The 27,742-nt window shown below is 36.7% G+C and overlaps 1 protein-coding gene across 2 annotated transcripts in view; it reads right to left on the bottom strand.

Annotated features, from left to right (window-relative positions):
• LOC150101142 (succinyl-CoA:3-ketoacid coenzyme A transferase 1, mitochondrial-like) overlaps nucleotides 1–27,742 on the bottom strand; it is a 221,809-nt gene that overhangs the window by 117,056 nt on the left and 77,011 nt on the right. For both annotated transcript variants that reach the window (XM_090401526.1, XM_090401525.1), the window contains exon 6: nucleotides 21,540–21,646. In XM_090401526.1, the coding sequence (XP_090257652.1) occupies nucleotides 21,540–21,646 (107 nt within the window). The remainder of the gene's footprint in view (nucleotides 1–21,539; nucleotides 21,647–27,742) is intronic.

A 27,742-nucleotide genomic window follows, 5' to 3' on the forward strand; every position in this document is an offset into this window, starting at 1 on the left:
CTATTCCTACACTCTCCTTGTTTACAACCAAGTCATTAGTTGCTACTACCACTGCCAACTCTTTTGCTCACTTATGCCTCATATCCAGTGACTCAGTCACTCTTCTCATTCTCCTTCAAGGAAAATATATAATTGAATCTCCATACAATGCCACATGCAAGTCATCTGTTACCTCTTCTATATAATTATCATTCATTCCATTCTTCTTCGCTTTTCCATACATCTCTATAAATCTCTTTATTTCACCACATATGCTTCATCTCTTGCTTTATCTTCACCAACTCTGCTTTCAAGTCTTTCAGTCACTGACTATTTTTACCATCAGCTGCACATTCTTTTTTTGACAGGCCTGGTTGGCCAAGTGGTTAATGTATCCACTCTCCAGCCAAGAGACTGATGAGTTCAAATCCCACCAAGGGCATGGATGTTTGGTTTGTTCATTCTAACCAACTACCATGCATACTACCATGACCTGTGTTCTGGACAGTATGACCTTTGATGTCTTTGTGTCATAAAAATCAAATATAAGCTTTGCATCCAACTGAATTCAATAGTATTCAATCACCATCATGTAATTATAAACATATAAACATGTCAAGGCTTTGCAGGTTAAAAATTGTGCCCAAATAACTGAAATGTTTTACTTGTTCTCAGGGGGCGAATGCTGGTCTTGAAATTCACACTTGCACTTATTATCAGGGAGTGAGAGGTGATTGAAGTCTGATTAGCGGAATAATCAATTACTGACCATTTAAAACTATATATTTAGAAATTTATGTACATACAATCATACAAATACAACATTTATTTTACAAATGATATTCTATCTTTTTCAATTTAGTTACTTGGATATAAATTCTTCCTCTACGGTTCTTCTTTATGAACTGGTCAATAACATCGTCATAAAAAGTTAGTTGTAACTTAATTTTCCCAAGCAACATGCACACTTGTAAAGGCTGGCCGAAGCTCACTGGCTAGAGCTACTTTGACTGCGTATGGTCTGTGTTTAAGCAACAGATTGAGACAACGTGAAATGGCTATGCACGTGCATGAAATGACAGTGCTTCTGTGAGGATCTGGAAGCTCCTACAACTGAGCAAGCCAAGGTAGCTTTGACTAGATTAGCAAGCATCGGCCTTTGATACGCCACGCAAGCTTAAGACGTCTTCTGTCTACAAAAATAAAAGCCTAAATGGAATGCTTATAAATGCATGCATTTATTAACAAATAAATATTACTTCTTTCTCAATTAATGAGTTTGCGCAGCAAGCATAGCAAGCATGGAGAATTCGCCCCTGCTTGTTCTATATGAGTGCCATTCTGGATGCAGTTGTTGTTTTCAATGTTCCTGCCAGTTTACATTCTTTGTCTTAAATATCTTCATATTATTGAAGACTCTTATTACAGGAGGTCCATCTTAGACAACACAGAGTCTATCATACTCTTGCTTAAACCCATTCACTGTCTGCACATTCATCTCCTTATCAGGCCATGAATTCCATAATCCAATTACCTCCATGCCAAAAATGCTGCTTCTCACCGTCCTACTCACCATCTTCTTTCCCAACTTTCACAGATGCCCTCTAATGTTTAAATAACTTATATTAAAAAAAAAAAAATGACTCAGTGAAATGTTTTCTTTTAAGGAATAATAGTATTATACATAGATTGCTGAGAGGATGCTTATATTAGTATGTGAGATTGATCAAAGATCCTTCCTTCATCTGCCTCACATATCAATGTTAAATTTTCACAACTAGGCTACTTGCTATGAGGCTGTTGATTTCATGTCAATTGCCTCAGTATCCCAAAAGGCATGGCACACTTCCTTTCAGGTGGGTATATTGCAAAACATTATGGGAAGGGTCACTATTATTATTTATTATTATTATTATTACCATCCCAAGACCTCATGGAGTCAAAGACTCATCTGGGAGGTCCTATAGTCAGAATGGTTTCAATCCTTTAGTCCACTAGTCAGAATGGTTTCAATCCTTATTTTGGCTTTCATTGGTTCAAGGTTAGCATATCGTATTCCTCCTTGGCCTCGGTATGTAATGTTAAATCATTCAATTTTCATTACAGGAAAACCTCGCTTAACATGATTAATCAGTTGATGCATGCTAAGAGAAATCACATTAAGCAAATATAATAAACAAAAGGAATAATTCATTCATCAGCATAAATTAGAAAAAAAAATTTATAAGCTATATTAGAGGATAAAATCATAAAAGTTAATAAAAATCAATTGCTTAAATTTTTATTTAATGTCTAAACATTTGATTGAGCTACTTTTTTTATGAAAAAATTAAGTAAACATGTTTGAATAGTGCTTGACTTTTTCATCTTGTCATGCAATTTGTGATAGCTGGCAATCCTTTATCAAGATTTTGGTGGACTTTGAAGCTTTGTTCCATATCAGGATCAACATCAAACAAAATTTACTTAGCATGCTCATTGTGATTGAAAACTAGCTCAAGTTCTTTTCAGTTAGCTTCTTATTTGTAACATTCTCTTCTTGTTTGAACTCCTTATCTCCTTCTTCATATGCATGCTGTTCTTCTAGTTGAAGGAGACCATTCTCTCTTAACTGTTCTGAATGGGAATCGAGCAAGTTTCTCACATCTTCATTGTCCAGTTCAGTAAATCCAAGTTCTTTTCTAATTGTGCTGATTTCTTTTCTGTTCTTTGTATTCTTTGTTCTTATTTAATACAGTCCGAACTGTAGACTCACTGTATCCCAGGTCTTGCACAATCACTGTATTACAAGCAACACTTTCATGTCTCCTAATGATTTCAAGCTTTTCCTCTAATGTAATTACTTTTCCTCTCTTTTTTATTGCCACTTTCTTTATCAGTCTTTCTCTTTTCCATATCAGGGTTTGAATATAATAAAAACTTATAAGTATCTAAATTAAACCAAAATGAAGGAAAAGTGATTGAGCAAGAGAAGAAAACAGAGTTTGCACGTGCACTTGTGATGATAGTTTTGAGTCAACGGGTGAGTGTTGTCAGCTACTGCCCACTGGCTGCTCCATTGACAAGTGCTGCCACTTGCTGCAGATTGATAATAAAAAATTTTGTGTAAAGTAAAAAAATCGCCTCAACTGATTAATCACTCACTTAAAGTGGGAAATAGTATCATTTCACTCAGTCATGCTAACTGATTATCATGCATATTGAATTCGTGTTAAACAAGGTTTTCTTATACCTCTTTTCCTTTTAACCTCAAGCCTCATTGCAGGAGTTTTTCCCATTTCCTTATAAATTAACTGAAAGTTATTAAGGTGTAGTGAGTGAAGAACCAGAGATTACATGCATGGAAAAGCACTAATGATAAAAAGATTAAAAAAAAAATCACAGTTTTCTTTGTGTTCCACTACCCCTTCCCCATAGCATAGAGAATAGGTAGCTCATCCTAGAATTGCTGAAATTTATTGTGTGATAGAAGCAAACATATGCCTTGCAACACTTCTGTAGGTGCTGTTAATGTTGATTAGTTGTGCTTTTGTTTTTTCTTTTTTCTCAACTTTTTATAGATGAAATCTGATTTTGTTAATTAGAATATGCAAACTCTGTTTTGCTCTAATTAGGTTAAACTGAAGATATAAAATTTTGTTCAATATGAAAACAGGAACTTGTACAGCATGGCTATTCATAGCCTGACATAATGAATTGACAGACATGCTTAGAAAAGGTGTTTGACCGTTTCAGAGCACAGGGAGGAAACCATATATATGTCTTCCATGCTAGGTATCCTTTACATTTATTAAGATTTGATTATGCTTCAAATTTTAGTTCTTATGTCTGAGGGTGTTTGATGAAATATGTTAAAGAAAATCCGATAAATCTTATATTATCAATATTCCTGTGCTGTCTAACTAATTGCTTGATGATATTATAAAATGATATTATTATGTATTGGTAAACTTCTGCAGTTAGGCTTCTGTGGCTGATAATTACAAACTGAAAGAAACTCAAGAAATACTTGATTTTTATCCTTGGTATATTAGTCAAGTTAAGAAATTCATTAATATACCAAGGATGTGGATGAATTCCAGTGCTTTCTGGATGACTTGAAATGTGTCAAGAAAGACTGACAAGGTGAAACCTCCTTGAGTTGCAGGTAGAAATAGATCTTTGTCGGTTTCTTCTGTGAAAGTTCTAAAAATAATTTAGAAGTATTCTGTATAGTAGCAGATATATCAGAGAGATATTCGAGAGTAGTTTATTCAGGAGTGGAGTCCAAAAGAAGGCCTGTTATTAGTGGTGTGCTGCAGGGTTCTGTTCTTGGACCACTGCTATTTAATTTGTTCATTAATGATATGGGAAAGGATCTGAGAGGAACTGTTCATTTATTTGCTGATGATGTTAGAGCAATAGTGAATGCACTTGATGTCAAAATTTTGCAGGATGATTTGGATAGATTGGCAGTCTGGGCTAATGAGAATGAATGTCAGTTTAATGTAGCAAAGTGTAAGGTTATGCATTTTGGGGTGAAAAAATTAGCAGCAGTATATCACATTGGTGGAACTGTACTCCAGGAGGTTGACGAAGCCAGAGATTTGGATGTGTTGGTGGATAGGGAGTTGAAGTTTAGGAGGCACGTAGCAAAAGTAGCTAAATCAGCTCATCAGATCTTCATTATGATGAGCTGATTTATATGAGATGATTTAGATTATGATGAGACATCACCAAAGTATTCTTCAGGTTACTGAAGAATACTTTGATGAGCAGACATAAGCAAGTTATTGTTCTTCTTTATCGAGCGTTGATAAGACCTCATCTTGACTACTGTGCCCAGATCTGGGCCCCTGGGTTTCTTCTTGATAGGAAGGAGGTAGAGAGGATCCAGAGGTGTGTGACCAAGATGATAGCTGGTCTATGGAATGAACCTTACGAGAACAGGTTGAAGATCTGTGGGTTACAGAAATTGGTTGATAGGCGGAAAAAGTGTGATATGATTGAGACATTCAAATTACTGAAGGATTTTTACAAGATTAATTCAGAGGAAATTTTTCAGAACAGGTCTGATGATGGGAGAACTAGGGGCCATCCATGGAAACTCAGCAAGAGTGTAGTTAGCAAGAACTAGGTATTAGAACTAGGTTTTTTACTTGGAGAGTGGTAAATGAGTGGAATAAGCTGCCAGAGTTTGTTGTGGGTGCCATGACTATGAGTTCAAAGCAAAGTATGATAGATAATGTGCGAATGTTGAATAGTTGTTCTTGATATGATGTTTTGGACCTCCCTATATGAATCTAAGGACTCCTTGGAGTTGCCTGTAATAATAATAGCACTGCTTCCTGTTCTTTAATATCAGTGATATTGACCGTATACAATATTGTACGAAGAATGTTAGTTTTTAAGACTGTGGCTCTACTTAAAAGGATAAAGGATGCAGGGCTTGCTCTCCTATGCCTAAAAGAGCCCCAACCTTCTCAAATGATGCAGTGTGTCTTCAACACAGTTTTTTCTCTAATGGGTATCCCTAGAATTGTTAGGAGCCCTTCTGGTGTCAGTCCAAAAGCCAGATACGCATGATCAAATATCCTAAACATCCTAAGTTTTAGTATATTATTTTTTTTTTTAGGGCTGACACACATCAAACCATTAATGCAGCTACTCTTTTCTGCCAGACTGAAAAAGCAGTAAAAAGAATCTGGATCCTTTTGGTTAAAATAATATCATCAGCATAAATGATAGTGTATATCTGTTGTGACACTAGAGGAACAATAATTACTATGATGCCCAAACTATGATGGATCTTTTGTATTACAAGTAAATGTTTTACTGCCAGTGTAAATAACAGGGGACTGAAAAGACATCCTTATTTGACTCCTCTGCACACTGCAATGGAATCAGACAATCCATTTAACTGATATTGTGGTAGTTGCTTTCCCATAGATTTTTAGTATGACCTTGGTGAGTTTGGTTCCTAATTTAACCAAATATTTGGGCCAAACCAACCCACCCACCCACACACACACAATCAAAGACTTTGTTTAGGTCAGTTGATGCCATAAGTTAATTGTTCTCCTTCAAATCCCATAAATTTGTTTGCTTTGGATAAAATCATTGGAAGATATTCTATTCTAGTGTTAATGATCTTCATGAAGATTTTATAATCTATATTAGTCAGGGGTTATGGATAGATTGTACTGTGGTACATTCTTTGAACTAGCTTACTAAAAAAAAAAAAAACGTTTTTTATTGTAATTTCCATATAGCCAACTGATTCTCACAAGATATTTTCATTGACTTTTGCAGAGCTCTTGTATTCACAGCTAATTTATGGTTGCAATTTAACCACAAATTGACAAATTCAGTTGCATCTCAATCTACTCTTGTCCCAATAAATTTATTATCATTATGTCCATACAAAGTAGAGATGCGAGAGGGAAATAGTGTCAGTGGTTTTGAGGCAGTATGGTGTGAGATAGAGGTAAAGGGAATCAAATACTTGGATGTTGTTATAGACCAGGTAATGTGATTGGTGGTGATAATGAAATGTATAATCAAATTGGTCATCTAATCAGAGGATGTAATTATAAATGAGGTGTCAAATCATCCACCAATTGGTGAGAGTGACCATGAGGTGATTACCTGGGTGGTTGCCAGCAGTGTGAAGACCTCTGTGAGAAAAGGATATATGTGGAACTACAAGGGGGGGATGATTATGATGAGCTCAGGAGACAGCTTGTGGGTGTAGCATAGAATAGAATGAGGAGTTAGCTGGAAAAGAGATCAATGTAGCTTGGGGGGGGGGTTCAAAAACTATCTAGTAGATGGAATGTGTAAATGTATTCCAAGGGTGAGAAGGTTAAATAAGGTAGGTGTGAGATGGATGAATAAAGAGATTAAGCATGCAATACAGAGAAAAAGGGCATTGTGGAGGCAGCATAAGAGAAGTGGAAGTAACCAATTTCATGAGATCTACAAAGACCAGGCAAGGAGGGTGACTTGGTTGGTGAGAGTAGCTAAAGAGAGGTATGAACAGCAGTTAGCTAATGATGCTAAAAAGAATCCTAGGGAGTTCTTTCGATATGTAGCCAGCAAAAGAAAGAATGATTATGGAAGGATGACATTGATTGGAGGAAATGGTATAAAGACAGCTGTTGCAGAATGTGTGGTGGAGATACTTAATGAGCAGTTCATAAAGATCTTTCAATCTTGTGAATGTGACTTCATGGAGAGATTAAGAGCAGTTGATGATGGGGAGGAGAGACTGACTGTAAGTGAGCAAGAGGTGTTTGGGGAGTTGAGTAAACTAGATGTAAATAAGGCTGTGGGACTTGATAATATATCACCGCGTATTCTGAAGGAATGTGCCAGAGAGTTGACACCTGCCTTGACATATTTTTTTAATACGAGTCTTGCACTTGGTCAAGTCCCTAAAGAGTGGAAGGAGGGCAAGATTGTGCCACTTCATAAAGGAGGTGATCGAACTCAAGCATCAAACTATAGGCCTATCTGTGTGTCAGGTGTTGTGGTTAAGTTGTTGGAGAAGCTTGTGAGAACTAGGATCCAGAGTTGGGTTGACAACAATGGTATAATTTTTGATGGACAGCATGGATTTGCTAAAGGGAGGTCGTGTTTTAGTAATCTACTTACTTATTACAATAAAGTGACTGCTTCCTTGGACAGAGGAGAAGGATACACAGTAATATACTTGGATTTCGCAAAAGCTTTTGATAGAGTGCCTCATGATAAGTTGACAGTCAAACTAGAGCAGATGGGGTTGGATATTAGATTAGTGCATTGGATTGGAGACTGGCTATCTGATAGGTATCAACAAGTTGTGTATGGGGGTGCAATATCCAGGAAAAGGAAAGTCACTAGTGGAGTGCCTCAGGGATCTGTTTTAGGGCCATTACTATTTAACTTGTATGTTAATGATATTGGCGAAGATTTGGATGGAGATATTCAGTTGTTTGCAGATGATGCAAAGTTGGGACGAACCATAAAGAGTATTGAAGATGTTGTGGCCTTGCAAGAAGACTTGAATAAATTGAGTGATTGGGCAAGCAAATGGGGATGTGAGTTCAATGTTGCAAAATGTAAGGTTTTAAAATTTGGAAAACAAAGATGGGATGCAGAATTTATGCTTGGTGAAAATATATTGTTGGAAGTAGAGGAAATAAGAGATCTGGGAGTGATAGTGGATAAGGATCTAAAATTTAGGGGTCACATCGCCAAAATTGTGAAGACAACACAAAGACTTCTGGGAATGATGAGGAGGACACTGACATGTAGAAGTAGGGAGATTCTTGTTCCATTGTATAAGGCTTTGATTAGGCCACACATGGACTATTATGCCCAGATTTGGTCACCTGGTTTTCAGAAGGATGAAGAGATGTTGGAAAGGGTCCAAAGGCGACTGACTAAGGTAGTTTCTGACCTCTGGAATGTCGAGTATGAGGAAAGATTGAAAAGATGTAATTTGCAGAGACTGGTGGAGAGAAGGAAGAGGGGAGATATGATAGAGACCTACAAGTTGGTAAGGGGTTGCTATAGGATCAATGGTGGAGAAGTTCTACAGCGAATAGTGGGAGATCAGGGGAGAACCAGAGGTCATCCCTGGAAACTGTATAAAGAGGGTGTGAGTAGGGGAGTGAGAGGCAGGTTTTTTTCGTGCAGAGTTGTGAATGATTGGAATGCCTTGCCTGAGAGTGTGGTGTCTGCAGGGAGTTTGAATGTGTTTAAGACCCGGTATGATGAGATGTGTGTGAGATAAAAGGACCTCCTAGATGAGTCTTTGACTCCATGAGGTCTTGTTTAATAATAATAATATTATGGAGACAGCATAAGAGAAGTGGAAATAACTAATTCCATGAGTCTACAAAGACCAGGCAAGGAGGGTGACTTGGTTGGTGAGGGTAGCTAAAGAGAGGTATGAACAGCAGTTAGCTAATGAAGCCAAAAAGAATCCTAAGGAGTTCTTTCGATATGTAGCCAGCAAAAAAAAAAGAATGATTGTGGAAGTATGACATTGATAGGAGAAAATGGTATAAATACAGATGTTGCAGAAGGTGTGGTGGAGATACTTAATGAGCAGTTCATAAAGATCTTTCAGTCTTGTAAATGTGACTTCATGGAGAGATTGAGAGCTGTCGATGATGGGGAGGAGAGACTGACTGTAAGTGAACAAGAGGTGTATGGGGAGTTGAGTAAACTAGATGTTAATAAGGCTGTGGGACTTGATAATATATCACCATGTATTCTGAAGGAATTCTTGACGTATTTTTTTTAAAACGAGTCTTGCACTTGGTCAAGTTCCTAAGGAGTGGAAGGGGGGGCAAGATTTTGCCACTTCAAAGGAGATGATCGAACTCAAGCATCAAACTATAGGCCTATCTGTGTGTCAGGTCTTATGGTTAAGTTGTTGGAGAAGCTTGCGAGAACTAGGATTCAGAGTTGGGTTGACAACAATGGTATTATCTTTGATGGACAGCATGGATTTGCTAAAGGGATGTCATGTTTTAGTAATCTACTTACTTATTACAATAAAGTGGCTGCTTCCTTGGACAGAGGAGAAGGATACACAGATTTTGCAAAGGCTTTTGATAGAGTACCTCATGATAAATTGATAGTCAAACTAGAGCAGATGGGGGTTGGATATTAGATTAGTGCATTGGATTGGAGACTGGTTATCTGATAGGTATCAACAAGTTGTGTATGGGGGAACGATATCCAGGAAAGGAAACATCATTAGTGGAATGCCTCAGGGGTCTGTTTTAGGGCCATTACTGTTTAACTTGTATATTATTGATATTGGTGAAGATTTGGATGGGGATATTCAGTTGTTTGCAGATGATGCAAAGTTGGGACGAACCATGAAGAGTAGAGAAGATGTTGTGGCCTTTAGAAGACTTGAATAAATTGAGTGATTGGGCACGGAAATGGGGATGTGAGTTCAATGTTGCAAAATGTAAGGTTTTTAAAATTTTGAAAACAAAAACGGGATGCAAAATTTATGCTTGGCAAGGATATATTGTTGGAGGTGGAAGAAATAAGAGATCTGGGGTGATAATGGATAAGGATCTGAAATTTATGGGACACATAGTGTCCCCTAAATTTCAGACACTGACGTGTGGAAGTAGGGAGATTCTTTTTCCATTGTATAAGGCTTTGATTAGGCCACACATGGACTATTGTGCCCAGATATGGTCACTTGGTTTTCAGAAGGATGAAGAGATGTTGGAAAGGATCCAAAGGCAACTGACTAAGGTAATTTCTGACCTTTGGAATGTTGAGTATGAGGAAAAATATTGAGAAGATGTAATTTGTAGAGTCTGGTGGACAGGAGGAAGAGGGGAGATATGATAGAGACCTACAAGTTGGTAAGGGGTTGTTATGGGATCAATGCTGGAGAAGTTCTACAGAAAATAGTGAGAGATTGGGAGAGAACCAGAGGTCATCACTGGAAACTGTATAAAGAGGGTGTGAGTAGGGGAGTGAGAGGCAGGTTTTTTTTCATGCTGAGTTGTGAATGATTGGAATGCCTTGCCTGAAAGTGTGGTGTCTGCAAGGAGTTAGAATGTGTTCAAGGCACGGTATGATGAGCTGTGTGTGTTTGATAAAAGGCCCTCCCAGATGAGTCGTTGACTCCATGAGGTCTTGGGGTAATAATAATAATAATTATAGGCATTACTTCTGGGAAAATTCCCATGTTACTCCTACAAGTAAATATTATTTTTATGGCTATTTAGCCTATTTTTGTTTAGAAGTGCCCCTTTTTATAATGTTTGGCTTTTTACTCAAAATTTTATGATGTTAATCAAAATCATACCTTTGTAGAATGTTGCTGGCTGTCTTCTATTCATCAGCATCCTGGCATGTAGCGATATACATTCATCTGCTGTTAAAGGAAGGAAGTATGATCGAAAGGAGGGGGCTTGGAAAATATGGGGGTAGAAGATGTGGAAGAATTATTGGTGAGGCAAGGGGTACATGAACCTTTTTTTTTTTATATACTATTAAAGGTGGGCAGAGAATATTTTGTAATGGGGATGAAAATATAAATTTTTTGGGAAGGAGAAGGATAAGATCTTTCTCCTGATCTTCTTAAGGCCAAGCAGATGGTTCTAATAAATCAAAATAATTTAAAATGTTTTCATCTGATAAAAGATATAAATTCTTGTGTTGGATTATACATTCTAATGTATTCCAAGGAAAAGCATTCATGTTATTGCTATTAAATGGAATTTCTTTAAACTTCATCACCATCAATTTCCTATTATGTACCCACAAGGGGGTGTAAAGGCTATATGACAGTACTACATTATTAAGTTTACATCATTGTTAATCTCCTCAACAGTTTTCCTCCAAATTAGTATATTATTTGTCACCACTCAAATGTTGTCATATGTAATATTTCATATGACAGTATGAAATATTACATATGACAATATTTGATGCACTTCTGGTTGGATCAGCTCACTAGATTTTGGTTTTCCTCTGGGTATTTTTCCTGCCATCTTAGTATTAAACATGAAAGGGTAGCAAAACAGATGTTTTGCTACCCTTTTTTTCTCCCATTTTGTTTAAGTGACCATACTTTAGATTAGCTCTGCTCACACATTCTTGAATGTTAAAAATGCCGGCCTGGTTGGCCAAGTGGTTAGCATATCCACTCTGTGTCATTGGCTTTTTACTCAAAATTTTAGGACATTACTGATGTTTATGTAGATAGATATATGAAGAATATGTAGGACGAATAATTTCAACATACCTTTGTAGGATGTTGCTGGCTGTCTTCTATTCAGCAGCATCCTGGCATGTGGCAATATACATTCATCTATGATGATATAATTCATCTCATAGAAAGTTCTCCTGAAGAGTTGACCAACAAAGAATTGGTTGAACTGGAGGAACAACTGTTGCAGAAGAGGAAAAACTAGAAAAGGAAGAGGGAAAAGAGAAACAAGGAGAGGTAGTTAAACATTTCACAGTAAAGGGTCTTGCAGATATGTTTTCTGCAGTTAGCAATGTTCTCAAAATGGTTGAAGACATGGACCCCAATGTTGAATGCTACTTATTAGTAGAAACGAAAGTACATGACACGTTTGCTTGCTATGAACAAATTTATGATGAAAAGAAGAAGAGGAATAAGCAAAGCACATTGGAATAGTGGCAGTAACAGAGAGTAGAGTTTTATAATCAGGTTTAAAAATAAAAATGACAGTATACTTATTACGGTTAAGTCCCTAACCCCCTATAACTCTGTTGATTTAATGATCGACTTACATCCAGTTTGACTTACGTCCTGCTGGATGGAATGGAACCCAGACGTAAGTCGAGGGATGACTGTATTGAAGGCTGTTGTGACTTACAGGTATTATAGACCTGTACTGAAACGCAGAATGGTGTTCTGAGAGAACCTGAGTAGGCCACCATTATGGTTATACTTTTGCGAAAGATTAGAGAAGCCATTTATGATCAGCATGGAAAGGAGAGTTAAGATATCCTTTATATTTGTGAGACCTTGATTATTTATGAAGATTTTTCTTATTACCCTGTCTTGTTTGAGAATTGGTCATCTGTTGTAGAAGGTAGCAGAAGGGTTGGCTGCAGATCTTAAGTAAGCTTGATTTTAAAGTCATATCCTTCAATTCTTCTTTTCGGTTTTATTTCAGCAGTGATCTCCTAATGATGACTCTGTGGTGCTTCCATTGCTTTTCACATTAATAAACTAGCATTTCTCCCTTTGGAGTTTTCACAGGTGTCGCCTTGTTGAGTTGATAGATCCTATTCATTCCCCCATTGAATAAGGCATTGCTTTACTGTTTTAAGAAGCTGGTTTTCCCACTTCCATTCAATGGAGTTCCATGTTGTTCATAAATGATCTAGTTTTCTAAAAAAAAAAGACTCAGGAAAGTTTCCTTGCATTCTTCAGCATCCTTAGCAGGTTGCAATCTCATTTATGTTCTGTGGTCTGCGATGTTAAGTTGCTTGGGTCGAGATGATGCAGCAAATGTAGTTAATGTCACATTGCAGACAAGTGGATGTATATAGAATCAATAAGTGCATTTGCCACTGGACCAAACCATGCAATTTCCATGTTGTTGTTGTTTTTTTCTTTCTCTATATATCTTAAACTCATATTCCTAGATCAAATTGCTCATTAATACCATTCTTCTTATTATTATTATTACTATTATTATGGGAGACCTCCAGGGACTCATCATGGGAAGACCATCTACTCCACTCTGCACATCTCAATCTCCTCTACTTAAATCCTCAGTCTACACACAACAACACTACATGATACAGAGCTTCTCACTATTTTGTTATACTGCATAATGCAAGGCTTCTATTTCTATTTTGTCACACTACATAATGCAAGGCTTTTCACTATTTTATCACAATGCAATTCTATGCAGCCTAATCCTCAGCAGTGCTGAAGGCACCATGTAAATAGTGCTATTGATGTTGCAAATGGATGAATGATGTTTTCAAACTGTGCCGAGAAGAGAAAAACAGTATTTACAACTGCTTAATGAAACTTTTTTCTTTTTTTTCTTAATTTTAATGCTTTTTTTTTTTTTAGGCTGTATACAGATGTTCTTCAGTTTGGTTTGTTTTCTTAATTTTGTGAGATATCTGAAAATTAAATCAGTACAGAAGCCTATACCAGTGCTGTGAAAAGCTTTGGGTTGAAGATTGAGTATTACTCTGAATTTGTTTCAGCAGATATGCTACAAAATTGCTGTATGTATGCACCAAGAGATATAAAAGGTTTGTGGCTTGTTATCTATATAGAAGAAGAAGAAAAGTATTAATGGGTGTGAAGTGTCATGACAGAAGAGGGTATTCCAAAAAAGAAGAACAATCTCTTCAGGAGCAGTCAAAAATAGATGAAGGTGATAGCAGTGGGAAAGTAATGCAAGTGATAATGATAACAATGGGAATGGTATGGAAGAGCTTAGGCAAGAGTTGATGAAATGAAGAGTGAAATGAAACATCTGAATGAAGAGATTGAACATCCAGAGAAGATTATTAATAATGAAGAGCCAAAGGCTTCAATTCGGCGACATGAACTTATTTAAGTTAAGGGATATTATATCCCATATTGTTTCTTAGCCGAATAATTAATTTATAATTATTATAAATTATAAATAATAAATAAATATAACTTAAAAAATTATAATTAATACCTTAAATCATCTGTAATCGTCTTCTATGTATGGCATTGAGCTGTTTTCTCAGTCTATTGCATTTTCAATACCATATATAGAAGACGATTACAAATGCTGAATTTTCAAAGAAGCAGCAGTGGTCCTATGAACAAGTAATAACCTGAACAGAAATCAAGGAGCAGTATTGAAAGATATATGGAAAAATCTGATTAATTCATTAAGTATAGCAGAACTACAGTACACCAAAAACTATGTAATGCATATTCACAATAATGACTGAAGCATCTCGCTTCATGCATACATTGTCACGCGAGTTGTCAAATTTGGTTGCCGAATTTTCGTTTTTTTTGCATTTATTATTTTCTTTCACCTTTTTAGTCTTGACAAAGCTAGAGAGTATGCTAGTGAAACTAGTCGACGTTCTTGTACATATGTGTATTAAACTGATGGTCTTACAATCAGAAAAAGTTTTTATGTTTATTTAAGTATATAAAGACCAAATATAAATAGTTTGAAGAAGTGATTATTGCAGGAGAGTGATGGAATGCATAAAATTGGGGTTGAGAGGGATATCAAATGAAATAGGAGTGGTCAGACCAAAGAGAGAAGTGTACTATAGAAACTAGAGTAGAGAGTAATAGTGTTGGTGGGATGGCCTCAAGGAAGGAGAGCAGGAAAGTGATGTTTGTATACTAGGGAACTGAGCATGTTGCATTAATCGATTAGTATGCTCAAAGATAATTGGTGTAAGCAAAACTTGGTTTTCTGAGCATGATAGTCAGGAATAGAAATGGAAGTGTATAGAATTTTCTGAAAGAATAGGAGAGTGAAACGAGGGAAAGTGCTGCTAACAATAACAAAGTAATTGTGTCTGCTAAGAGTGAAATTTGAAATGTTAGTATATGTGATGATTTTGAATCTGTTTGGTGTGAGGTTAAAATTAATAGAATGGTATATTTATAGGATGTTGTTATTAGCCAGGATGTGTATAGAAGCACTGATTTCGAACTGTTTAGACAATCTAGTTGAGCATATAAAAGGTGATCCTAATGGGAGATTCTAATTTAGGAATGTTAATTGGAAGGAGGAAATTGTTTATCAGTCTTCAGTAGCATGTAATGGAAGCAGTTAAAGGTTTTAAAGCAGAGGTGGGGAACCTTTTTAGTATCAAGGGTGAAAATTGCTAATTTAAAAACTTCCGCAGGCGACTGGAAAATTTTAACTCATATATATAGTATATGTAGTGTGCTGATATACATACGAGTACATCAGCAAAGGGGCAAATTGAAATAGACTCATGGGCAAAATTTCGCCTGCGGGCAAGGGGTTCCCCCATCCCTGTTTTAAAGTGTTGGATTTTGCAATATCCTCACAGGATGTGGTTGTGAGATATCAACACTATTACCAGTTGGTGAGAATGATCATGAGGTAGATACTGATTTGGGAGGTGGTCAGGCAGGAAAACATTACTGCCAAAAGGGATGAATTGCATTATGAGGTGGGTGATTATGAGAATCTCCATGGTAAACTAGCATTAATACCTAGGTTGATGAGCTGTGCAGAAAAAAAATTGGCAAAGTATGGGAATTGGTTAGAAAGCAACTGACATGCAATACACACTGTATATCAAAAGTAAAGCAAATAAATGGAGCAGGAGTGAAGTGAATGAACAGTGAAATCAGCCAAGTGGTGTAGAAAAGAATGTGTGTGTGGAGGGGGTGGATATAAGAAGTAGTGATCATATGCATGAGGAATATGAAGTGCAGGCTAGAAAGTTGATCCTATATAGTAAACAAAGAAAAAGTGCAGTATGAGAGGAGATTGGCCAGTGATGCTAGTGATAACTCAAGGGAATTCTTCCACTGTACAGTAAGCAAGAAAAAGAATAATTATGGAAGGGTGATACTGGTGAATAGTTATAATAGTGGAGTGACTATTGCATGGGATGTAGTGCAGTTATTTAATGAGCACTTTATCAATGTTATCATGCTGGTGTAAATTATGTTGTACAACATGTAGAAGACAGGAAAATCACTGGGAAATGAAAGGCATATCAGGTGTTAATTGGGCTCAATGTAGTAAGACAATCAGAATGAATGATATATCACCACATATTTTTTTTAATGAATGTGTAAAAGATTAGCCATGCTGTTGACTTTGTTATTTAATGGGAGTCTTCCAGTGGAAAAAATTCCTAAGGAATGAAAAGATGGCAAACTAGTACCACTGATCAAGCTTGATTCTAGGAAAGAAGTTTTCAATTTTAGTTTAGACCAGGTATATCTACAGCTGTAGTTAGGGTAAACTATCTTTCCTTGGAGTGGTTGGTCAGGAATAGAATATATGATTGGATTGATGGGCATAGGATTTTGATGATGATCAGCATGGTTTTTAAAGGGTAAGTCTTGTTTTAGTAATTTTCTTACATTTTATGATAAGGTGATGAATGTATTGGATAAAGAATATTCATATTATGTTGACATTCCCAGAATTTGCAAAGGAATTTGATAGCTTATCTCATGATATGTCAGTACATGAACTGCAGATGATGGGAATGGATAACAGATTAGTCGCCTCTCTGAATGATATCAACAGATTGTATATGATGGAGCAGTATCTCAAAAGAAGAAGAAAACTAGTGGTTTGTCCTAAGAATCTGTTCTTGGGCACTGCTGTTTAGCTGATGTTTTAATGATATTTCATGTGAATTAACTGGGAATCTTGTTGTTTGTTGACAATGCAAAGTTAGGAAGAATTATAAGGAGCATTGCTGATGTTAATTCCTCTCAGAAAAATGAGAATAAACTTTTAGCTCTGAAAATGAATGGGGTTGTAATTTTAATATTAATAAGTGCAAAATGTTGCACTTTGGAGTGCAGAGATATAAAACTGTGAGTGGTGATACTGAATTTGCGATTTGGGATCTGAGGGTGATCGTTAACAATGGAGTGAAGTTTAGAGGATACATTTGAAGTGTTAAATAGGCTGCACATTGCATTGTTCCTATCATAAGGGGTATGATGGAGTAAATACCTCCTTATTCCTACTAGTCAAGATACCCCTTATGTGAATAAATCTGAACACATGGCTATTGTGTTCAGATTTGGTGTCTAGTTTTCATTGTGACGTATGAAGTCATACAATTCCAGAACCCCCTTCCCCCCCCCCCACCACACACAACCCCAGATATGCAAACATTGGATGGCATTGATTCACACTTGTACAAATTAGTTGGAACGTTCTCTCAATATATTGACAACACCTCTTCACACACAAAAAAAATTCTGCCCACTTAAGTCCAACATAAAGAACCTCAATGACCATTCTGTCAGCTTGTTGGAAGATGAGGTTCCATTGTTCCACTCAAGAACACTCTGGATATTATGGAAACTGAATATCTGCCTGATATCTCAGCCTTGTTCCAGTTCACTATGATCATCCCAGGATACAATTCACTTTTAAAAAAAAGGGAAACAACAACAGTCTCATTAAATGATTTTTCACTTGGTCGTGCATGCCAAGAAATTATATTCTTGGTTTAATCCTTTATCCAGGTGTAAGCAATCAAAGTTTGCACATGAAGTATCCTCACAACTGGGCTACTTGTATATAGAGGCTAATGACTTCGCATCAATTGCTTTAGTATCTCATAATGCAAAGGCATACATCCTTTCAGGCACGTATGGTATGGCACAATAAAAAAAAAAAAGAAAACAGTACTGAACTTTGACGCTTTTCAGTACTTTTTTTTTTTGTACCATATTGTATAATACTATGCATTATGGGAAGGGCCACCACCCAGACCAAGTTCGACTTTTATTGAGTTCTCATCAGTGGGAGCCAGACCCAGTAAGGATACCACATACCAAGGTTAAAGTAATGCAAAAATCATATATTTCTCATATACAAGTAGTGAAAAGGTGTATCACCTTATTATTAAATTATTCTGGATTAGAGATAGATGATGAAAGTTTTTTTTGCTTGGCCTATGCTGTAAATCATAGGTGGCCAACAGCAGGCCGGCGGGCCATATGCAGCCCGTAATGTGATTTTGTGCAGCCTGTGGCAGGATAAAAACTATATTAAATTATATGTATTATCAATTTAGCTATTAGGTTCATCTGCAGATTTTCTGATTGATATACTAGTTATATTCATTATTTCTGATGATGGCAACAATTTATATTCTCAACACAGAATCAAAATTGCTTTAAAAAGATTACTCAATTTATAAAATCTACTGCTTCTCTGTGTGAGTTGTAGTAGTGGGAGTGGTAGATTTCTATGCACTCAGAGTAACACATCATTGAAAGTCACTTGCTCTGCTCTGGCTACAGTGATCAGTTTCATAGTTAACAGTGTTATTGTTGTAGTTTGTGTCCCCTGGTCAGTTACTTCAGCCTTTGTGTACTATTAGTAAGAAACGTAAGATCTGTGAAGAAAACAGGTAATTTCAGGAGAAATGGGAAAATGAATTTCTTTTTATAAACAATAATGACAACAAACCACAATGCCTTGTGTCTTTGCAAGTATTGTCTGTGCACAAGGAATATAACCTCAAAAGCCACTACATACAGCACCATGCTGTTAAATACCAAGAATACATTGGACAAGTACGTATTAAAATTGTACGTAATTTATTATTATGTAACACCTCCAGGGAGTCCAAAGATTCATCAAGGGAGAGTGTGCCAACAGCATCTAACAATTGAACCGCTTCCAACTACTAACCGTGCTCAAACTTGCTTAACTTTTTGCGTGAGCCATTAGTAGCAGAGGCTCTACCAATCGACCACCCTTTGCTAGCTTTGAAGAGAAAATTTAGTACTGAGAAATCTATTTTTACTAAACTAACATCAATATAAAAAAGCTCACTCTTGCCATCATTTGTTGCAAGTGCAGAGATAGCAAAAGCAAAAAAATCATTATCTGATGGTGAATTTGTAAAACACTGTTCTGTGAAAATGGCACGTGCATTTGGAGAAGATAAAATTGCCAGTGAGTTTGAAAGCATCCCACTATCAAAAGAAACTGTAACAAAAAGAGTCAAGGAAATAGATTCTCACATATTAAATAAATTAAAAAGTGTTATTACAGATTCAGATTACTTCTCATTGGCTCTGGATGAATCAATTGACATAACAAATACAGCTCAACTTCTAATTTTCATTTGAACTGTTCCAAAGACTTTGTTATTAATGAAGAGCTACTAGCATTAGAGTCATTGCATAACACAACCAAAGGTCAAGACATTTTATGATGCAGTTATGAATGTTGTAAATGGTACTGGGGACATCAACATCTCACAGCTATTGTGACAGATGGTGCCAAATCAATGCATGGTACTCAAACAGGCTTAGTTGGCTTACTAAGGAAGGCTGGAATCAATTGCCCTGTATTGCACTGCATTATACATCAGGAGGCTCTGTGGTAAAATTTTGGAGATATAGGATGTTATGAAAACTGTAATTAAGTGTGTGAATCTAATTAAGGGTGGAAATTGGGCCTTGACACACTGCACGTTTCTTTCTTTTCTAACAGAAATGGAGGCAGAATATGACAATTTAGTGTTGTACACAGAAGTACGTTAGCTAAGCAGAGGGAACTGTTTGAAATGGTTTTTGCTTTGAGAAAGGAAATAGTTTTTAGAGGAACACGAGAAGACAAACAAAGAACTAATCACAAAACTGTGATCCTCATTTTAACAGCTTACTCACCTTTCTAACAGACATCATACACCACATGAATGAACTCAATGTGAAGTTACAGGGATGTAACCAAACAATCTCAGATTTAGTTGGACACCTAGATGGGTTCATAAGTCGACTGAAGGTTTTTAAATTCAACCTTCAGTCAACTTATGAACCTTAATAAAGGTGATAATTTTTGGACAGGCATTAGCCTGTCCAAAAATTATTGGGATCTATGAGATGTGGTTGACAGAAGATGAGATACTGACAGGAATAGAGGTAGCAGGGTACAGCATTTTTTGACAGGATAGGAAGGAAAAATGTGGTAGTGGAGTACTGGTTATGATAAGTGATGACTAATGTCCTCTCAGAGGTGGAGGATTTGGAGGGCAATAGCACTAATGTTTTGAAAGCATATGATGTAAGGTAGAGGTGGGCAGGACAGGATATTTAGTGGGTTTTTGCTATAAGCCAGGGAGCATATACGGTGAGGAGCAGGAGATGTTTAGCCAGTTGAGCTTGGCAAGTGCAAGAAGAATGATTGTTATAGGTGATCTTAAATACAGCAGTATAAATGGGAAGAGGAAACTGCATGTAGTAATAAGGGAATGGAATTTCTAGAATTCTTGAGGGACAAATGCCTTAGGCAACATGTAATAGAGGGAACAAGAGGTTCAAGAGTCGTGGATTTGGTCATAGCATCAGAAGAGCTGATAATAACTGAGATGACATCTCTTCCTCCAGTTGGTGAGAGAGAGAGAATGAGCGATCATATGCATTTGACTCGGAAGATGAATAGACATGCAGGGGTATCAATGAGAAGGGAATGTATGTGGAATTATAAGGTAGGTGATTATAATAGTTTTAGATATCAAATTGGGGCAGTTCCATGGAGGGAGGAATTGGAAGGCGAGATATTAGTGCTTGGGAAGTTGTCAAGGAATATCTATTGGAGCAATGACAGGCTGTATATCATGAGTGAAAAATAGAACACAACTTGGTGTGAAGTGGTTTGGTGTAAACAATATCAAACAGGAACTGCTGGTGAAAAAAGAAGTTATGGGAGAGATATGAAGAGAGGTGTGGGAGAGCAGATGCATGAAGAATATAAGACTCAGGCACCAGGAGGGTGACTAGTATGGTAAGGAAGGCAAAACTGTAATATGAGAAGAGTTTGGCCCTAAGATCCAAAGAATGTCCTAAGGAATTTTTTAGCTATGTAGCCAGTAGGAGGAGTTGGATAAAAATGGGAATAGAGTGACTAATGCAAAGCACAAAGTTCAGTTGTTTGATGAACACTTCACTGGGGTATTTCATCCTGGAGAAGTAGATTTTTAGTACTAGAGGGATAGGGAAAGTTTGAAGTTTAGAAATGCAAGAGGAGAGGGTGTTTCAAATATTGAGTACTACCCGGATCAATTTCAGCTTTTATTGGGATCTCATCAGTGGTAGCTAGATCCAGTAAAATATTTAGGTTAAAAATCAATGTAGAAGTTATATATTTTCCTTATATACCAAGAAGAAAGATTTTCTACCACTATCTCTAATCCACAATGGACAAATATTTGAAAATACTGCATGGCAATCACTTTCACAACAAATTTATGTTGAATATGTATTTATTTTTATATTAAAAATCAAAACTATTCTACTTACTAATGGTGCTTTGTCACCATAAATAAAATGAGTTAATTTTTTTTTCAATTACTTAAATATTAAATTTCCTGCACTGTCTGCTTTCCATGCTTTTATTAAGGCAAAATCCCCTGTTATTGCTTCTTCCAGTATATAGTTATGACCATTGAAACTGCGATCCTAAAAAGTTATAAAAGTCAAATTATATTAAAATAATGTTTTTACTTAAGGCAAAAACTAAATGAAAACAAATCCTTTTATATACAGCTAGAGATGAAGACTCAACATACACTGCTTAAAAAGAAGTCAACGTACACCATAGTGTGAGAAAAAAATAGCCACGATCCCACCTTAATAAAATGTAGGACCTCCTTTTGCTGCAATAACTGCAGCAATCCTACGGGGCATACTTTCCACTAACATATGATAGTGATGGGAATTTTGGACCATTCTTCCTGTAGGCATGTAATGAGGGCTTCGACTGTTGTGGGGGGAGGGGATGTCCCTTGACCTTACCTGATGCTCCAGTTTATCCCACAGATGTTCAATAGGGTTGAGATCAGGGCTCTGTGGAGACTAGTCAAGTGTGGTGACATTCATGTCCACAAACCACACAGTTACAGCAGCAGCCTTATGACACAGTGCATTGTCTTGCTGAAAGAGATAATGATCAGTTCCTTAGAAACACCACAAAGTACGAAGCATTACATTGTCCAGAATTTTCAGATACTCTCTGAGCTCAATGTTCATGGCACCACAAACAGAGGTCACGGCCAAACCAGGAAAAACAGGACCATACCATCACATAGCTACTTCTGAATTTCATAGTTGGGGGGGGGGGGGGTACTCTCTGGTAAGAGACATTCACTGGGCATCCACCACACTCACATCCATCCATCTGCTAGGTAGAGGATGTATTGTGATTCATTGCTCCATAACACAGCTTTTCAAGCTTCCATGTCCCACTGTACATGCTCTCTGCTCCATTCTCTGAAGACAACACTGCATGTTGGTTTAGGTAATGTGGGGCTTGCATATTGTGGTCCTACCATGGAAACCCATGTTGTGAGCCTTGGTTCTGAATGTTTTTGTGCAGATTCATGTTCCAGTCAATGCCAGGTACTCTGCATTCAACATTTTGGTTGACAAATGGTAGTTTTTACATATTATCCTTTATCCCTATGGTCATATTTGGTGAGTGTGACAAGTCATCCAGTGTGGGTAGCACTTGCAGTTGACTTCCTGTGCTTCCATCACAATATGGTATCAATGATTGTTGACCTGGGATGGCACAATTTGCCAACAGTTCGCTGAACAGATAGGCCTGCAACATAGCATCCCATCACGATACCACTTTCAAACTCCGTCCGTTCTCTCCTTGCAGCCATTTCACCCAAACACAGTTGCACAGACTTGGGAGCATCAAAATCCTCTAATTTATACCAGCTACAAACACGACTCATTGCACGGCACAGTGCACCTTACCCATGGGAGTGTCCATTGACTTCTTTCCAAGTGGTGTATGTTGAGATCAGAAACTGTTCATTTTGTATGATGTGAAGATATAAATAGGTCCACACAGGCAATGATGTATATAGCTTTTCCAGCTTCTTACATGTAGGTTGAAAATGTGTGTGTGTGTGTGTGTTGAGTGCATGAATCTGTGGTATATAGATCTGAAGATCAACATTCGAATTCCTGTAATTCATATAATAATGATTTCTTATAGTTTTCTTCTACAAAAGCAAAGCATATACAGTAGTTCTTCAGATTTCAAGTAACAGATCACTTTATACAGGGCCTGCCAGCCTATTCATTACTTCCTGAAAGGCCTTGCTATCATGATAATAAATGAAAAGAGGGATGAATTGTGTGAGAGAAAGGATGTGCAATTTGTGAATTGTGTGGAGTAAATCTGAAAGGAAGTTGGAATAGCTTATAGCTGATGGATTGCAGTTGAGTGGGTTTGGTGTTGGCAATTTAGAACAACTGCTGTTTGCTAAGAGCACACAGAGTTAAGAGAAAATAAGTATGGCTAAGGATGCCAGCCTGGTTGGTTGAGTGGTTATCATATTCGCTCTCCAGCCAAAAGGCTGTGGGTTCAAATCCCACCATGGGCATGGATGTTTGTGATTGTCCGTGAAAATACTAGTGGTGGTGGTGGTCAGCAGTAGATGGTTTTGGTGTAGATGATGAAAGTAGTTGCAGTTGGTGGATTTGTGGAGATGGAGAGTCGTGGAGTAGGTGCCCTTCCTCGATGAGTCTTTGGACTCCCTGGAGGTTACGTAATAATAATAATAATCAAAAAGAGAGAGATTGGAAAGCAAGTTGTGAAAAGACAAGAAGAAAGATAAAGTGGGATTTGCATAGAAATCTGGGAAACAAGGAGTGGTCAAATCGAAGGTGTACCGTAGAGAGTAAAGTTATGATGTTGGTGGGATGGCCTCAAAGAGAGTAGAATTGTTATTTGTATATGTAAGAAGAATCAGAAATAAAGAGACTGAGTTTGTGGTACTGATTGAATATCACAGTGATAATTGGTTTAAGTGAAACTTCGTTGTATGAGGATGATATACTGTCAGGAATACAAATGGAGGAATATAGAATTTTCTGAAAGAATATGAGTGTGAAGGGAGGAGAGGAAGTGCTAATAATGATAGCAGAGGAATTGAGGCTTTTAAGGGTGAGAATGGCAAATAGTGCTTGTGAAGAATCTGAATGTGTTTATTCTAAATTTGAAAATAAGAGAATAGTATATCAATTATAGTATATCATTTCACATAGTATATCAATTATAGTATATCATTTCACATAGTATATCAATTATAGTATATCATTTCACATAGTATATCAATTATAGTATATCATTTCACATAGTATATCAATTATAGTATATCAATTATAGTATATCATTTCACATAGTATATCAAGTATAGTATATCATTTCATGGATTATGAAATGTTTAGACAGATTAGTTGGGCACATAAAAAGGAATAGAGATTTTAATTATAGGAATGTGGATTGGAAAAAAGAGACTCACAGAAAGTGGATTTGTTTCGTTTCTGAGGAATAATTATTTTAAACAGCACATGTTTCCTAGTGATGGAAGGAACACTAGGTTTTTGGGTGTTGCATTTGGTAATATCATCACAAGATGTGGTTATTGAAGAGGTATCAATAATGCCACTGGTTGGTGAGTGATCTTTAGGAAGTGTTTTGGAAGAAGGTGGTCAAACAGGAAAAGGTTGTCAAGTATATACAGGGTGTTCGGGATAAATTTGACATATTTATAATTAATTATATTTTTCCGTAAGTTACATGTATTAACACACACTTCTCTTCATTTAAAAGTTTGGACCCTTCTTCATTCATATACAAGATGTCAGAAAGGATGGATAGCTGGAACCCACCTGAATCATGGAAGAGAATAACTTGTATCATGATGATTCGTGCCCGCCATCAAAATAAGGATATTACGACTGCTGCCCAATGCTCCCTGAATACAGTAAAAACAATCAGGCATGAACTAGAGACTTGCAATGGTGACTACGAGGATGTAGCAAGAAGAAAGATCCCTAGCAGACGATCTGATTGCGTTCGTACAGCAGAATTCCTCGCAAATCTGCAGGAACAGGTGTTGAAGAACCCTGGCATTGGAATTCGGGCTTTGTTCGTGGAGTTGCTAACTGTAGTCAAGCCCTGGATAACAAGGGTAGCCAATGGTAGGCCGTATGTATGGCAGCAGGATTCGACCCCTTGCCACACCTCTGGGAAAAGTCAAAAATGGTTGTCTGAAAATTTCTACGACTTCACCAGTCCAAATGTTTGGCCTCCAAACTCCCCAGACCTTAACCCCATGGATTATTTTGTATGGGGCGCAGTTGAAAAAGACACCAATCGCACTTCCAGTAATACAAAAGCCCAGTTAATGGATAAAATTAAAACAGTTTTTGTGGCCCTTCCCAGGGAGACTGTAGCATCAGCTTGTTCGAGGTTCCAAAGCAGAATTGAAGCTGTGATCGATGCTAATGGTGGTTATTTTGAGTAAATCTTGTTGATAGTATTGTAATTAACTCTGCCTGTAATGTTTTTTTGTCAATTCATTAAATTTAATAGATACAAAGAAGATTTTCTTTTTCCTTACGAAACTGTCAAATTTATCCCGAACACCCTGTATATATGTATATATGAAGAAATATAATGCAAGTGGTTATGAGAAGCTCCATATGCCAACTAGCATCAATACTATGATTTGATGAGCTGTGGGTAAAAGATGCTGACAGACCATGAGAATTGGTTAGGAAGTGTCTGATCCATTTAATGCAAAGAGAGTAGAATTGTTATTTGTATATTAATGTAAGGAGAATCAGAAATAAAGAGACTGAGTTTGTGGTACCGATTGAATATCACAGTGATAATTGGTGTAAGTGAAACTTCATTGTATGAGGATGATATACTGTCAGGAATACAAATGGAGGAATATAGAATTTTCTGAAAGAATAGGAATGTGAAGGGAGGAGAGGAAGTGCTAATAATGATAGCAGAGGAATTGAGGCCTTTAAGGGTGAGAGTAGCAAATAGTGCTTGTGAAGAATCTGAATTTGAAAAAAGAGAATAGTATATCAATTATAGTATATCATTTCACATAGTATATCAAGTATATCATTTTTTCATATAAGTGGAAAAAGATATTATGGAAGAGGTACAAGGCAGTTTATAGTGATGCATAAGGAATATAAACTGCAGTACAGAACGATAAAAAGCATGGTTAAAAAAATAATAATAAAATTACAATATGGGAGGAGATTGGTCAGTCAGGTCAGAAATAATCCAAGATACCATATTTACTCGGATATAACTCGTACATTTTTCCTCAAAATTAAAGTTAAAAAATCATGGTGTGAGATATATGCAGGGATTTTCGGAAAATAAAGTTTTTCACGAAAAAAAGTTCATGTTTATAATTAAATTCTCAGTATTCATTATAATTTTAATTGCTCAGAACCTCTGCAGCTCAGTCAGTATAGATGAAGCTGTTTTGTCAGAAAGACCTGGATTCTATCCTGTCCAAGATGTAAGGAACCTTAATCTGGTCTCTTTCAACTAAAGGTGAGTTAGTTGATCTCTTATGGGGGTAGATGGTTTTTTTTTTTTTCAACCGGAAACTCGGGTGTTTCTTCCTTCAGAACAGGCAAGCCCTGTGAACACACACGAATTTACAGTCATAAAATACATATACTTAATCCCTTATTAAGTGGGCTCAATCCATCCTAACGGACGGAGGAGAAATGGAAAACCCCATATGAATGAATAAATAAATTGCTCACATTATTTATAAAATGAATGCATTTAAATTTTAATTATCAACGTTATTTATGCAATCTGCTGCTCACTTTCATCACATGATATATTTGACTCTTTAGCGACAATACTTCTGTAATTAAATGAAAACAAATAGTTTCATTATTACTTGTCCTTTATCATTTTGGAATCATAACATCACCATGATTTAAAAAAACCAAAAATGGGTATGACTTAACCAAGAATCTCCTATTTGCTATCACTACATCCAGTCTTGAGAGCAGTTTCCTCGTGTGCAATTTCAATCTACCCAAATAGCGTCATCTTCATTCCCATCCAGGGCATTAGAGATGTGGGTTTTTTTTTTAAATAAAAAAAAAACTCTTTGCAATTATTTCTTTGTGAATAAACTTTTAGCATGGGCAAAAGAATGGAGTTTTAGATTTAATATTAATAAATGGAAGCCACTACACTTTGGGGTGCAGAGATATAATGATGCATGTTGTACTGGTGCAGATGTGCTTCAGGAAGTGGATGAGATTCGTTATCTTGGGGTGATGATTGATAGTGGACTTTTTTTTTTTATGTGGTTACCACCCATGAAAGGTTATTACTAAAACCTATAGTACTTTGAACCATGGGTGGACTCTGGATTTCTTTTTCCATTTTTATCAATTTTATATATATTTTTTGCAATTTTTTTTAAAATTATTTTTACATAGTCTGGAAATCCTGCTTAGAGACCAAACATGTAACTTTTTCAGCCACTTCAAGCCTCCAATAAGTGGAGCAGTGGTCTCACACCCACCTGGCGATGAAATTCATCTTCCACCTAAAGACAATCACAAACATCCATGTCCACAGCAGGATTTGAACTCACGACCTGTTGGTTGGAGAGCTTGTAATGTGTCATTACAAGTGTTATAATAATTGACAGTGTTTCATAAATTTTAGGGTTTCATTATTTATTTTTG

This window comes from Typopeltis vanoorti, chromosome 12 (assembly GCF_054136105.1).
Source record: "Typopeltis vanoorti isolate ZY-2024b chromosome 12, IOZ_Tvanoo_1.0, whole genome shotgun sequence".
NCBI lineage: Eukaryota > Metazoa > Arthropoda > Arachnida > Uropygi > Thelyphonidae > Typopeltis > Typopeltis vanoorti.